The sequence below is a fragment of the Fundulus heteroclitus genome, chromosome 11 (assembly GCF_011125445.2).
Source record: "Fundulus heteroclitus isolate FHET01 chromosome 11, MU-UCD_Fhet_4.1, whole genome shotgun sequence".
Classification (NCBI taxonomy): Eukaryota; Metazoa; Chordata; class Actinopteri; order Cyprinodontiformes; family Fundulidae; genus Fundulus; species Fundulus heteroclitus.
The window spans coordinates 1,751,057-1,764,981 of record NC_046371.1 but is presented as its reverse complement, the minus strand read 5'-3'; the positions used below and the strand labels follow the sequence as shown (position 1 = coordinate 1,764,981).

Sequence of the window (13,925 nt, the reverse complement as noted above, 5' to 3'; positions counted from 1 at the left end):
AACAGTTTGTTGGGCTGTTTGGGAATATCCGTAACACAGAACCATTTGTAAGATAAGATAAGATAGGCTTTATTGATCTCACAATGGAGAAATTCACTTGCCACATCGGTTCATACAAGAAGGTGCAGAGTAGGAAAGGTGCATTCAGTTAAATACAGTGAATCTTCATATATACAACGGATAAAAAAGGAAGCAAAAAAATACAGAAGAAATAGGGATGGGCATATGCTGTCTTATTTACATACATAGTGATCTATATGTATATAAACACATATACATACTTATATATATATATATATATATATATATATATATATATATATATATATATATACACCTACATACATATGTACCTACACGTATATATGTGCATATACATTTGTGTATACATTGTCTTAGTTACATCATAAATTGCCACATTTTCCAGTTGTTCTCTTTCATTTTCTTTTCGTTGATCAAAGTCTGCTAGAAACCTGACCCCAATGGTCAAATTATCAGAGGAGTTTAGATTACACAGTTTTGTGGTCATGGCCCGTTCAAAGTATCAAACTTTTTTTTTATAATCACTTGTTAAAATAATCAGGTTTTAAAGCTTCATCAGAATCAGATGTACTTTAATAATCCCAGAGGGAAATTGCTGTTTCAGTACCATCACCATAACATAAACATCACAAACATTTCAGGGGGTAGACAGTTCACTGAGGCCGTGCTGCCAAGGACACTAGTGTATCCACAAGGCACTGCCCTTTGGATACACTAGTGTTGTTGTTATCTTCCTTCTGTTGAAGGAAGATAACAACAACATGGGGGAAAGGGAGGGAGAAAAAAAGACAGATGCTTGCCAATTTATGCTCTCACCAATAAATAGTCCAACTACCGACAAAAAAAAAACATAGCACGAAAAGCACAAATAACACAAGACAACATATATGCAGAAGGTAAACATTTGAGACCCGTTGCGTGTATGTAAGTTCATCAGTTTTATGAGAATCAGTTATGCGTGTGTGTTTGGGTGTGTTATATTTCTGTGAACACTCTCCAGAGGCCATTGTCCTTGATGTTATCAGCCGGCCCACAGTTCAGAAAAAGCATCCACAGGTGTCCGCAAGGAAGGGGTAGCCGGGGGGCTTTTCTGAGCAATCTTAGCTATAACAATCCAGGAGTTGAGATATGGTTACATTTAAGAATGTAACCATATAATAAATAGGTAAGCTTGTTTTGAACAATTCCATGTCCTTTTTGATTTTACTGAAGCTTGTCCACACAGAAGTGTTCATTTGGATGGTGTTTGTGTTATCTATATTTCATCACCAGACAGTAGATGCCAGAACCTGAAATAAATGTCAAAGAAGAGTTATTTTTTTATGAAAAGTGTGACATAGATATCAGAATAAAGATGTTTATTTATTTAATCCTCAGTGTTACCTTTTTATGATAAACATGACAACAAAGACCACATTTTGAATATTGGCAGTAAACTACATTTTTTTCAAAATCTTGTTCCATAACAGGGAAGAAGCTCCTTCAGAAGTGAAACGATCTATTAAGTAAATGCTTATTTCTAGAGGTGGGCGATACCGGGAATTTTTAATCGATCCGATACCAAGTAAATACAAGGGGCAGTATCGCCGATATCGATCCGATACCGATACTTTTAACATTTGATTTTTATTTTATTATTACAATTAAATAATAATAATAATGTTATGTTCAGTGTTTTTTTTTCCTAATCAACCTCTTATATCTTTCAATCCTCATGTAATTTTGTCTGTATTGTGTGCACCTGCTTGTTGTTTTAATCCTATAATTTTCCCCGTCGTGGGATAAATAAAGGATTAGCTAATGTTATCTTAAATAACACTTTTTAATAGGATATATGTACTGGGTTCTTTCAAGGTCTTAATTACATTTTCTGTGTGGGCTCCAGTAACATATGATAGATAATATCTACTTTGAAAATTAACATGAACTGCTGCTCTGATCTACCTGGATGTCCTCCGGAGGACTGAAGCGCCTCAGTCAGTGACGTCAGTCTGTGGGTCTGGTCTGTCGGGGCAATCAGAGAAGTTTCCTCTGTTGCTTTCACTCTTTCCTCTGTTTGTTGTGTTTCCACTAAATTTAACCAGCTTTTTACTAAACATATTTCTCTCTTCAAGTTTTTGCGCTCTGGCGGTCTCTCTCTCTCTCTCTCTCTCCGTGTCTGAACAGGAGCCGCGCGCGGCGGTTGTTTGTGTATGTTGAGTTGAGAGAGCACAGTGGGCGGGACAGGCTGAGCCTGCGTGCTGATTGGCTGGCGCCGCTGAGCCATGTACGAGAGGGGAGGGGGAGCAGCAGCCAGCAGAGTGCCGGTGTTGGCACAGAAGGGGAGACTGCTCTGGTGAATCTGCTGCAGTCAGCGCGCGCAGGAGAGAATAAAAAGGATCGATCCTGTTAAAACAATATTGTTCAATATCAATACCCGCGTTGGTATCGATAGTATCGATCCTAGGATCGATCCGCCCACCTCTACTTATTTCCTTAAAGCTATAGTTGGCAATCCTGGTCAGAAACACTTATACTGGGTGAAATGGTCTTTCCAGGCTGAAAATAGTCAATACATTATGTATTCAGAAAAACGAAGTTAAAAAAATAGATCTCTGTAAAAGCTGTAGGCCTGTAAAAGCTCTGACCAATCCCAACCGTTCGGTCCGAATGGTAGAGGTTGGTCAGAGTTTTGTCCCTGCCCTCACCCTCCTCTGTCCCTCAGGTTTTGGGTTTATCACCTTATCTACTGGTTGTTCCACATGCCATCATTCTGACACGCTCACCTAACGCCAGTGTGCTCGTTCCTTGTTAGTTTCTGCTTGCTGGCTGCGTACTTCTAGTGTTTACATATCCAGTTATCTTAGCGGTTAGCTTAGCAGTTAGCTTAGCAGTTAGCCATTCATTGTTGCTTCGTTCCTTGCTCTCACCGTAGACTTTGAACATGGCTGAGCGCGGCAAGAAGCGAACCACGTTCAAGTTTATTAGAAGAATAGGAAGGCCCCAGTAAAAAGAAGTAAGACCAGAGTGGATTTAGGATTTCTTTTTCACGCAATCCCCCTGAGGAGCGGAAGAGCAGGTAAGATCGTCTAACGCAGTTATTCAAAAAGGGACTTGGGGAAACTTACGGTAAAATCACCGACTCCATTTAACTGGGCGCCAGTTGCCAGAACAAAAGCCAGTAGGGTTTGCTTGTTGCTGAGTGACTAGGCCAGGGGTCAGCAACCCAAAATGTTTAAAGAGCCATATTGGACCAAAAAAAACAAAAAACAGGTCTGTCTGGAGCTGCAAAAATTTTAAAGTCTGATATAAGCCTTATAATAAAGGCAACATGGGCTGTGTCTATATTAGCTATGTTAGCCTCCTATCAAATGGCTAAGTAGGCTACAAATACATAATGAGCATTCATGTTTAATTTTTATTTTCCCTGCAGCACATCCTGGAGAGAATAAAGCACCACTTGACTATACTGCTCTATGATGAGGCTTTAAATGTAACTTTCATAACAATATCAACAAATTATATTTCATTGCATTGATGAATAATGAAGAAATTAGTTTTTTATGTCATTTTTATTTTGAGGGTTTGAAAAAACTACAATGAAACATGCACAATAGGCCTCCTACAAATTTAGACCTCCCCATGGAAATAAAGTGCAGTTATCTTTAATGCTCACTAACACAACAGTGTTATTTGGGCAACAGAGTACAATAAAACAGAAGCCCTTTAAAAAGGTAACGTATATAAAATAAAACAATAGAGTTTAAGCTTAATTTCTGTGCATTATCCTCTTCTCTTTGGTTTTGTGCAAATTAGGCCATGGGTTAGAATCTGTAGGATGACTTTCGTATGAAATGTCAGGGGGCAACTTTCTTCCACTTGGATCAGTTGCTACATATAGCAGTGATCTCAAAAAGCCAATGTTCCCATCCTGGGGATTTTTCCGTGCAAAAAGATGAACATATCAGTTATTTCAATAACTCACACCATCCCATTATTAATTGCATATGTTGAATATAGCCAATTAATGATTTAGTTGAGTATGTTTAAACATAAAAAAACCCAGAACTTAACCATACCTGATCAAACTTCATCAAGATTGGCTGCCATGTCCTTTCAATGCTTTTTGTCATCATTGCGCCCTCCCCACTTCCCCCTTTTGTGTTGAATTAGTGAAGTGGGAGAAAACAGCTTTAATTCTCCATCAAATAACTCTCATATCAAGCCAACTCGCTTTTTCAGCAGAACAGCATTATTTCCTGTGGTTAAATATTCTCCATATGCCTTCATTAAAAATATCTAATTCCAATCGCGGGAAATGCGCACTTTCAGGCTTATTTTCTGTCGTTCCCATGTTGAAGCACGTTATCTGTGTTCCATTGATCAGGGCTTCTTTCATGCTTGCGTTGAAGTCATGGTTGGTTGGACACTGAGTTTAGTTACCTGACTGATATCACCTGTTCTGAAACCGAAAACCTGAGTATGACAGAGGGAGGAAGAACTACTCAGAGCAGCAGCTTTCTACTTAGGGTAGATTTTTTCTGAAACGGGGCCCAGAACAAAGATGCACAGCGCAACCTGCCCAAAGGCGTCTGCCCCACCCATTAATCAGCGGTGCGCTCTGATCAGCACCTGCCGCTTACAGAGCGCGACTGTGGAACACAGCCTCTCCAGAGTTGCAAAATGGTACAAAATAACTTGGTTTGTTGTTATTTTGTTTATAGTTCAGCTTGGATTTTATTTTCTGTGCAGCATAGATTTGCTGTGTGCGCTGAATCCAGATGCCATGCGCGATTACGCACGCGCACAGTTTAGAGGGAACTCTGGTCGCCAGTCTATCGCAGGGCTGAAATAGCCGTCTTTTGCCCAATTTACTGTGATATCACCAATGAAAGCAAAAGATTTGGTCCAAGAACTGTTGAATCCTCTGTTCTCCCCAGCTATCTTTATCTTTTTCCCTATGGAATCCATGGCCCATCACATACCCACCAGTTTGTTTACAAAGGCGACCTACCTGGGGTGTCGCAGCTTATGACGCAAATTTCCATTGACAGATTTTTTCAAAATGTAATATGTATTCTACAAATTTTACATCATTGGAAAACATTGAGAATGTCTGTCTTGGGGTTTCCCTGCTACAGAAATCACACTAAAATGGAAATATATTTTCCCTCTCATCTTTTTCCATTTTCATTTTCATTCCATTTTTAAAAAAAAGCTTCACGGAGCCACAAGGGCGGCTCTAGAGCCGCTGGTTGCCGACCCTAGGACTAGGCTATCACTTCTCACCAAAACAAGCTAATAGCTCCCTGTAGCTTCACTAAACTGTAAAATAATCATATTCTTCAGTGAGAAGTTACGCTTTGTCACTAATGTAGTTGGTGTCAAGGTTGTGAACAGCTCAAGTTATGGTGAGAAAAAGATGTATTTGTTGCACAAAACATTAGTTATGAATTAGTCCTTAGTCTTTACTGGATAAGTTACTAGTAATATAGTAATATAATCTTTATTGTCATTGAAACATACATTGAAACATACATTACAACGAAATGTGTTCTCTGCTTTTAACCCATCCCCTTGGGGAGCAGTGGGCTGCCATGTGCAGCGCCCGGGGAGCAATCGGGGTTTAAGGGTCTGTGACGGCCAAGGCCGCCTTTATTGTGAAGAGACTGCTCCTCTGGTTTGTGCTTCCAGGAAGTGGGCGGCGGACCTGAGTACCACACCTGCAGTGGCCTCCTATAAATTGGCCCAGAGCACATGGCTGCGTCTCTCTCTGGCTCTGCTCTCCATGGACTCCTCTGGCCTCCTGCTCCAGCTTTTAGTTTAGTTTGATCCATGTACACTTTCACACACCTTATACATCTCAACATTACATACACCACTGACCTACACTAGCACGTTTAGTTACTTTAATAAATTGTTAAACCTTTCTTTTGTGTGGTCTCCCCATCATTGTTCCTACCCTCCTGAGCCAGGGTAGTAACATGCTCAGGGACCCAGAGTGCCGGGACTGGGGATCGAACCGGGTACTTGCAACCTTCTCTGACTGCAAGCTCGCTGCTCTAACCCCCCCAGGTTTATACTCTGGCTTCTGTCAGTCTTCATTGTGAGTGATGCTTTCATTGTCTCAGTTTTCCGGTGTGATGGACTGGTGACCTGTCTTGACTTTACCTCTAGCCAACTGGATAGACGGATGGACAGTCCTTCTTTAATATCACTCCTGCTTCAACATCAAAGGGCCAATATACATATTTCATGTTCACAGATAATAGGTGACACTGAGGACAGGAAAGTTGCAGTTGTGTTATGTTCTATTATCAATTTGTAACACTCACCCAATAAGCAGACCCCAGCAATCGTGCCTATTGTGATGCCTGCTATCACGCCGGCAGTACGATGATATCCTGATGAGGTTGTACCGGGTGTACTTATAGTGGTTGTCGTTGCACTGGATGTTGTGAGTGTAGTAGCTGTGGTTGTAGTGGTTGTTGTAGCTTTGGATGCAGTGAGTGTAGTAGATGTGCTTGTAGTGGGTGTAGTAGCTGTGGTTGTCGTAGCTGTGGACGTAGTAAGTATAGTAGATGTGGTTGTAGTGGGTGTAGTAGCTGCGGTTGTAGTGGTTGTTGTAGCATTTGATGTAGTGAGTGTAGTAGATGTGGTTGTAGTGGGTGTAGTAGCTGTGGTTGTTGTAGCTGTGGACGTAGTGAGTATAGTGGATGTGGTTGTAGTGGGTGTAGTAGCTGCGGTTGTAGTGGTTGTTGTAGCTTTGGATGTAGTGAGTGTAGTAGATGTGGTTGTAGTGGGTGTAGTAGCTGTGGTTGTCGTAGCTGTGGACGTAGTGAGTATAGTAGATGTGGTTGTAGTGGGTGTAGTAGCTGTGGTTGTTGTAGCTTTGGATGCAGTGAGTGTAGTAGATGTGGTTGTAGTGGGTGTAGTAGCTGTGGTTGTCGTAGCTGTGGACGTAGTGAGTGTAGTGGATGTGGTTGTAGTGGGTGTAGTAGCTGCGGTTGTAGTGGTTGTTGTAACTTTGGATGTAGTAAGTGTAGTAGATGTGGTTGTTGTGGGTGTAGTAGTTGTTGTTGTCGTAGCTGTGGATGTAGTGAGTATAGTGGATGTGGTTGTAGTGGGTGTAGTAGCTGTGGTTGTATTGGGTGTAGTAGCTGTGGTTGTAGTGGTTGTTGTAGCTTTGGATGTAGTGTGTGTAGTTGATGTGGTTGTATTGGGGGTAGTAGCTGTGGTTGTAGTGGTTGTCGTAGCTGTGGACGTAGTGAGCATAGTAGATGTGGTTGTCTTATTTCTGGATGTAGTGAGTATAGTTGTGGTTGAGGTGGATGTAATAGCTCTGGATGGAGAGAGTGTAGTAGATGTAGTTGTAGTAGGTGCAGGTAGATGTGGTGTTGTCTCCGCTTGGCACAGGATTACTGTAACAGTTAAAGCAAAAGAGAAAAGGATTACACCAGAGTGATGAGAACACTCTCACTAAGATGTTTGTTAATATCTTCATGAAGTGGTATAAATTATAAAATCAATGTCAGCTTGGTGGATCCCTGCAGACTGCCACCGTTGTAATACTCCTGTGCCACAATTCTTAGACTTAGACAGAGTGCGTACAGAACGAAATTTTGTTTGCATACAGCTTGAAAAATTGCAGTAAGTTACAGGATAAGGTGCAGCGGTGATTTATGTAAATAATTGAAATGTAAACAATGTAAACAATGCAGGTGAAATAGACAGTGTGCAATTCACAGTGTACAGGTGAGTATTATTAAAACCGTGTAATATACGAATGTGGTACAGAGTGCATTTGTGGCTTCAGCAGTTCAGAGTCCATTTTTGTGGCTTCGTTTAAAACAATTATTAACCGGGTCATCTGAGAGATTCACATTACTGCTGGCAAAAAGAAGCATAACTGATTTTTTTTTTATCTGTGGTTGAAGGCTTTGAATCATTTTGACATTTTAATGATTATTTTATCAGAGCACGTTACAATAATTGTTTCCTTTGAGTATCCGCCTGTTTCAGGAATTGTTTGAGGAACCAAAAAAGTAAAAATTTAATAGCTGCAAAGTTCTTAAATTACATGATTTAAGAAGTTTGAATTTAAGAGCTTAAGTAAAAATATTTTCTGTCATTTTTACCTGTACCCAGGAGGCAGAGTGCAGCGACAAACAGATTAGCTCTCATTGTCTCGGAGAAACAAATCCACAGAACCAGGAATTTCTGGGTTTAGTCTTGATCTTCTGTCCTGTTGGAGACACCTAAGCATAAATAAAAGCAGCCAGTTCGTTTGGAAACCGCCTCAAAATCTATAACAGTAACTATTTGGAGAAAAAGCTAAAAATGCAGGAACTAATTATTAAAATTGTGTTAAATTTAGAGAGGAGAGGAGAGGAGCGATACTCACATGAGATGTGAACGTGTCTGGGTAGGTGGCCAATGTTGCCTTGTAACACCCTTTTTTATCACCCTCCCATAAAGGCATGATGTTATACAGTGTCATTCATGGAACCTAATAACCATTTTTAGAACATGACATACTAATGTTAGCTTTTTAACTTCTTGTTCCTGATGTTCATTAATCAAATGTTATGAATGTAATAACATCTATATTAGAATAAAACAGCAAGTATGTTGATTTAATTTTCTCATAAAACCTCCTTTCCATTGTTCAGTCTCTTGAGATAAGATGGATAAAAATCAGTGTTACTTGATGAGGATGACCTTTGTCCCATGAGGTAAGTGTGAGGGCAGCCTTTATGATTTCCTCTTTCTATTCTGAGTTCAAGTCTCAAAACCAAACTTTGTTAAATGCTATGTTGTCACTGTTTAATCTATGATTGAAAACAGCATGGAAGTCTTTCTCCATGGCCTCTCCAAACTCTTCCCACAGCCGAGTTTTTGCCTCGGCGACCAGCCGAGCCGCCTGCCGCTTCGACTGCCGGTACACATCAGCTGCGTCCGGAGTCCCACAGGCCAATAAAGCCCGGTAGGACTCCTTGTTCAGCTTGACGGCTTCCCTCACCGCTGGTGTCCACCAGCGGGTTCGAGGGTTGCAGCCGAGACATGCATCGACAACCTTGCGGCCACAGCTCTGACTAGCCGCCTCAACGATAGAGGCGTGGAACACCCGCCTCCCTCGGGACATGTTCAAAGTTCTCCCGGAGGTGGGAGTTAAAGCTCCGTCTCACAGGGGACTCTGCCAGACGTTCCCAGCAAACCCTCACAGTGCGTTTGGGCCTGCCAGGTCTGACCTGCTTCCTCCCCCGCCATCGGAGCCAACTCACCACCAGGTAGTGGTCGGTGGAGAGCTCCGCCCCTCTCTTCACCCGAGTGTCCAAGAAATGCGGCCGCAGATCAGATGAAACAACAACAAAGTCGATCATTGAACTGCGACCTAGGGTGTCCTGGTGCCAAGAGCACATATGGACACCCTTATGCTTGAACATGGTGTTTGTGATGGACAATCCATGACGAGCACTGAAGTCCAACAACAAAACACCACTCGAGTTCAGATCAGGTGGGCCGTTCCTCCCAACCACGCCCCTCCAGGTCCCACTGTCATTGCCCACGTGAGCGTTGAAGTCCCCCAGCAGAACGAGGGAGTCCCCAGGAGGGGCACTCTCCAGTAGCCCTTCCAAGGACTCCAAAAAGGGTGGGGAATCTGAACTGCTGTTTGACGCATAAGCACAAAGAACAGTTAGAACCCGTCCCAGGGGTGATTCTAGGATCTGACCTTTAGGGGTGCTTAGCCCCCAGTGTTGACTGTGATTCCTGGCATGAACAACAGGCTTTCCATTTTTAGTCCAGATGTAAGATTCTTAGAGTTCATTCATTTTTTAGCTAAAGCTCGTAAACAAGCTACAATATAGGCAGTGACAAATTAAAATGTTTTCACGCGATAAAACCTTGTGCATTTGTAAAACCTGCATGAAGGCAATAGACTAGCTATATTGATAAAAGTGAGGAATAATTTCCCTAAAGACAAAAAACTAATTTAGCTTTCTTGAAATTTAATTTTCTCTGGCTTAACAGAGCAAAACATGGTAGCCCACAAACACATTTTACTGCACAGTGTTTGTCAGCTGGCTGAAAAAAGGACTGATATTAATACACTTTCCTTATTGTCGTATTGCTTTGCTTACAAGAGAGACAGATTTAGCAGTTTGGATATATATACCCTGTTGTGGAGAAGCATTCATATATATATATATATACATATGTGTGTGTGTGTGTGTGTAGAGAGAGAGAGAGAGAGAGACTCATATAAGACATAAGCTTGCCATATATTGTGCCGGTCTCGTGACCAGTCCATGTCTTCTGTCAAGCAAATTGCTAATAAGTTAATAAATCCCTTCACATTTCCTTTATGAATTAGCATACTGAACTTTGTCTTTTAAAAAACTCGGATTAAGAGAAACAGTTTCCTTTTAAGGAAAAAAACATACAGGTCAGATATAACTATTCAGACAAGCATTCTGAATCCCCGACTGCATCTACTGAGCTCATGTTTAGAAACAATTCATTAGAACAGCTGAAGTGCTTCGGACACAGATGCCACATGTGCAGAAAAGAATATAGCTGCAGATGTAAAATACTCCAATAGTAATAGATCCAAATATCAAGAATAGCTGCGCTCTGCTCTTTTTTAGCAACTAAATATATTTGTGGTCCCATCATGGTCTGATTTTGAAACAAAGATGCAAGGGCATAGGTTTAATTTGAACTTTGGTAGGGACACCTACAAACAAACCTTCCCTGGTCTGACGTCATTGGTCCTACGCAATATGCATACTCCTATCTTTTGATGCTTGACTTGAGCGTCAGGGCGTGTTTCGTCTGTCTAATGAGAAAAGCAGTATTTCTTGCAACATTTATACAAAGTTTATAACCACGACACACACTAGATGCTATTTGTTAATGTTTAAAGCATCACCATATCTGATGAATGTCGAATTGGGACTTTTTTCCATTTGAACTAACGGCAACAGAGAGAAACGGTAAATATGTGTCTATTAATCCAGATATAGTCAAAATATGTCTGTTGTCTGTAGATTTATCCTGTATTTTCTTTTGAAGATATAGAAATGCGCAGAGATAAACCTCACCCTTATTTTTTTATATAAAACACAGCAAAATTATACATTCAAGGGACTGCAAATACATTTCATGTTTACTCTTCATTTACTCTTCACTGGAAGTAGAAGTGTAACTGACACTGACAGCATTTCAAAAATTAAATCCAAACAATAAATGTACAACTGGGCTGCAGTTACTCTCTTTAGCCCATTTCATGTAATTTATCTTAACATTCCAAACACATTTCTTACATCATATATCTGTGTGGATAACAGCATCTCCTCACCTACATCCTCTCAGACAACTAATTATTTCCCTAACAATAGTGAGTTGTCAATGTTTAAATGTGCAGTAAACCTTTATACATAAGGAGCATGGAGGACCCAATACTGTACTTTGAGTAAGATTGGTGACACCAAGACTGATCTGTTATATGAGTGGTTGTCCATTTCATCATTTAAATGAGAAAAAATTATTATACTATTGATATATACTAGTACGACTATTAAAGAACAGCAGATTGTACTAATTTACTAATGGACAGTGTGGAAATCTATATACAATAAAACCAATGTAAATAGTGCTCCTCTGTTTTATTTGTCTTTATCCTAATTCTAGAAGTAGTAATAGTCAAATAAATAGCACTATTATTTTGTGGAACCCTAATTAGGCTATTATAAATAAGCAAAAGTCTAAATAAAAAATAGTTGTTTAGGCGGCATCTAGTGTTCTTATACTGTATATTATGTAAAAGAAATTACACCTGCTTTTTGGGGGTGGACAAAAAATTAAAGCAACAATAGCAACGAAATATTGGTAAAAGGGAAACCCTCACCTTTTCTTTTTCAGACGGCTGTGGCTAAGAATCTGAATTTTTAATAGCCTTCAGTCTTTGCTTTTCCATCTTTCCAGCAGTCTTCAGAAATCCTGCCTGGCACAGTATATTTAGTTTTATAAAAGAAATTAGGTTTTTGTTGATAAAATGTATTGTACTTCAGAATGAAATGCTATTTTGAGATGCTAACGTTGGTTACTTACATTTCACAAGTTCAGCAAATTAACACAGGATGGAAATTAACACTCTCCTGCTTCTGTTCAGAACTGCACTCAGCAGCTTTCACCTATTTTAGTGCAGATAATATTTAGTTTCTTAACTGGGACTAGTTTCGTAGTCTAGTATTAATTGTGTTAACGGCAGTATTCCAGTATGAATCGAAACTTAAATGTCGCTCCAAGCACACACAAACTTGCACGAACACACACGCAATAGAAAACAGCCAATCAGGAAGAGGAAAGGCGGGATTTAAGGAAGCAAAACCAATGAGAGTGGAGTTAAACAGCACACAGCACAGTCTCGTGTGCTGCAGATTTAAAGGGACAGTAAAGAAAAAGCAGGCAGTGGAGCTGCGCACAGTAGCGTTGAAATGACACCGTGGGAACGCCGAACCTATGCATGTACGCACGTCTGGCAGAGCCAAATCGACACGCAGGAATACTCTGAATCAGTAATTTTTCAGGGGTGCTAAGATAAGATTTAGGGGTGCTTGAGCACCCCTAAAAATGGCCTAAATACACCACTGACCCGTCCCCCCACACGTATGCGGAGGGAGGCCACCCTCTCGTTCACCGGGGTGAACCCTAACTGGATTGGCAGACTGGGGTGGTGGTCCCCCTATTTAAAAAGGAGGACCGGAGGGTGTGTTCCAACTACAGAGGAATCACACTCTTAAGCCTCCCTGGTAAGGTCTATTCAGGGGTTCTGGAAAGGAGGGTCCGTCGGATAGTCGAATCTCGGATTCAGGAAGAGCAGTGTGGTTTTCGTCTTGGCCGTGGAACACTGGACCAGCTCTATACCCAGCAGGATCCTGGAGGGGGCATGGGAGTTTGCCCAACCAGTCTACATGTGCTTTGTGGATCTGGAGAAGGCATTCGACCGTGTCCCCCGGGGGATCCTGTGGAGGGTACTCCGGGAGTATGGAGTACCGGACCCTTTAATAAGGGCTGTCAGGTCTCTGTATGACCGGTGTCAGAGTCTGGTCCGCATTGCTGGCAGTAAGTCGGACTCGTTTCCCGTGAGAGTTGGACTCCGCCAAGGTTGCCCTTTGTCATCGATTCTGTTCATAACTTTTATGGACAGAATTTCTAGGCGCAGCCAAGGTGTTGAGGGGATCCATTTTGGAGGACTTAGGATTGTGTCTCTGCTATTTGCGGATGATGTGGTCCTGTGCGCCTTCAGTACAGGCTTTGTTGTCAGGGTGAGGAATGTCATGTGAGAGTTACTCTCACTCACCCATTGTGGTACATCCAGGCTAGCATTACCCCTCTTGGTACCAAACTGAGACGCCATCTCGAAAAGCGATACCGCCACCAAGGATGCCGGTTCCTGTCTTCCTGCTCCAGTACCTATTCTCTGTCTCTCCTGCCTGTGACCACGTCAAGTCCCACTCCTGCTGAAGAGGACTCCTCCAGATCTGGCAGTGGAGGAATGGAATGGCTGGGGGCCAGAAGGACGCCTCAGGTCCAGCCACAGAGGATCACCAGGATGTTCCCATTGTTGCCACTGTGGGTCCAGACGACGATCCTGTTCCTGTTCTCATCACCGAAGAACCAGTGGTCGCCTCTTTTCCAGTCCAAATTCCTGAGCTCAACCAGGAGTGAGTCCAAGTAGACCTGCCTCCAGTCTACGTTCCTGCCCTCTGTGATGAGGGTGTCCAGGTGGAGTGTTTCAAGAAAGGGATCCAAGTGGGATTGCTGTTGGTCCATCGGGTCTGCTGTGAGCTTTTCCAGCTTTCTCAACATCCAGGGCCCCATCATCACTCTAAGCACCC

The 13,925-nt window shown here is 41.8% G+C and overlaps 1 protein-coding gene across 1 annotated transcript; it reads right to left on the bottom strand.

The window, feature by feature from the left end:
* Window positions 1–6,352: 6,352 nt before the first annotated feature.
* On the bottom strand, window positions 6,353–13,413 carry LOC118564619 (histidine-rich glycoprotein). The gene is made up of 2 exons (XM_036143501.1): window positions 13,388–13,413; window positions 6,353–7,277 (listed from the first exon to the last, which is right to left on the bottom strand). Exons 1-2 carry the CDS (start codon window positions 13,411–13,413, stop codon window positions 6,353–6,355), a joined length of 951 nt encoding a protein of 316 aa, XP_035999394.1.
* Between the last annotated feature and the right edge of the window lie 512 nt (window positions 13,414–13,925).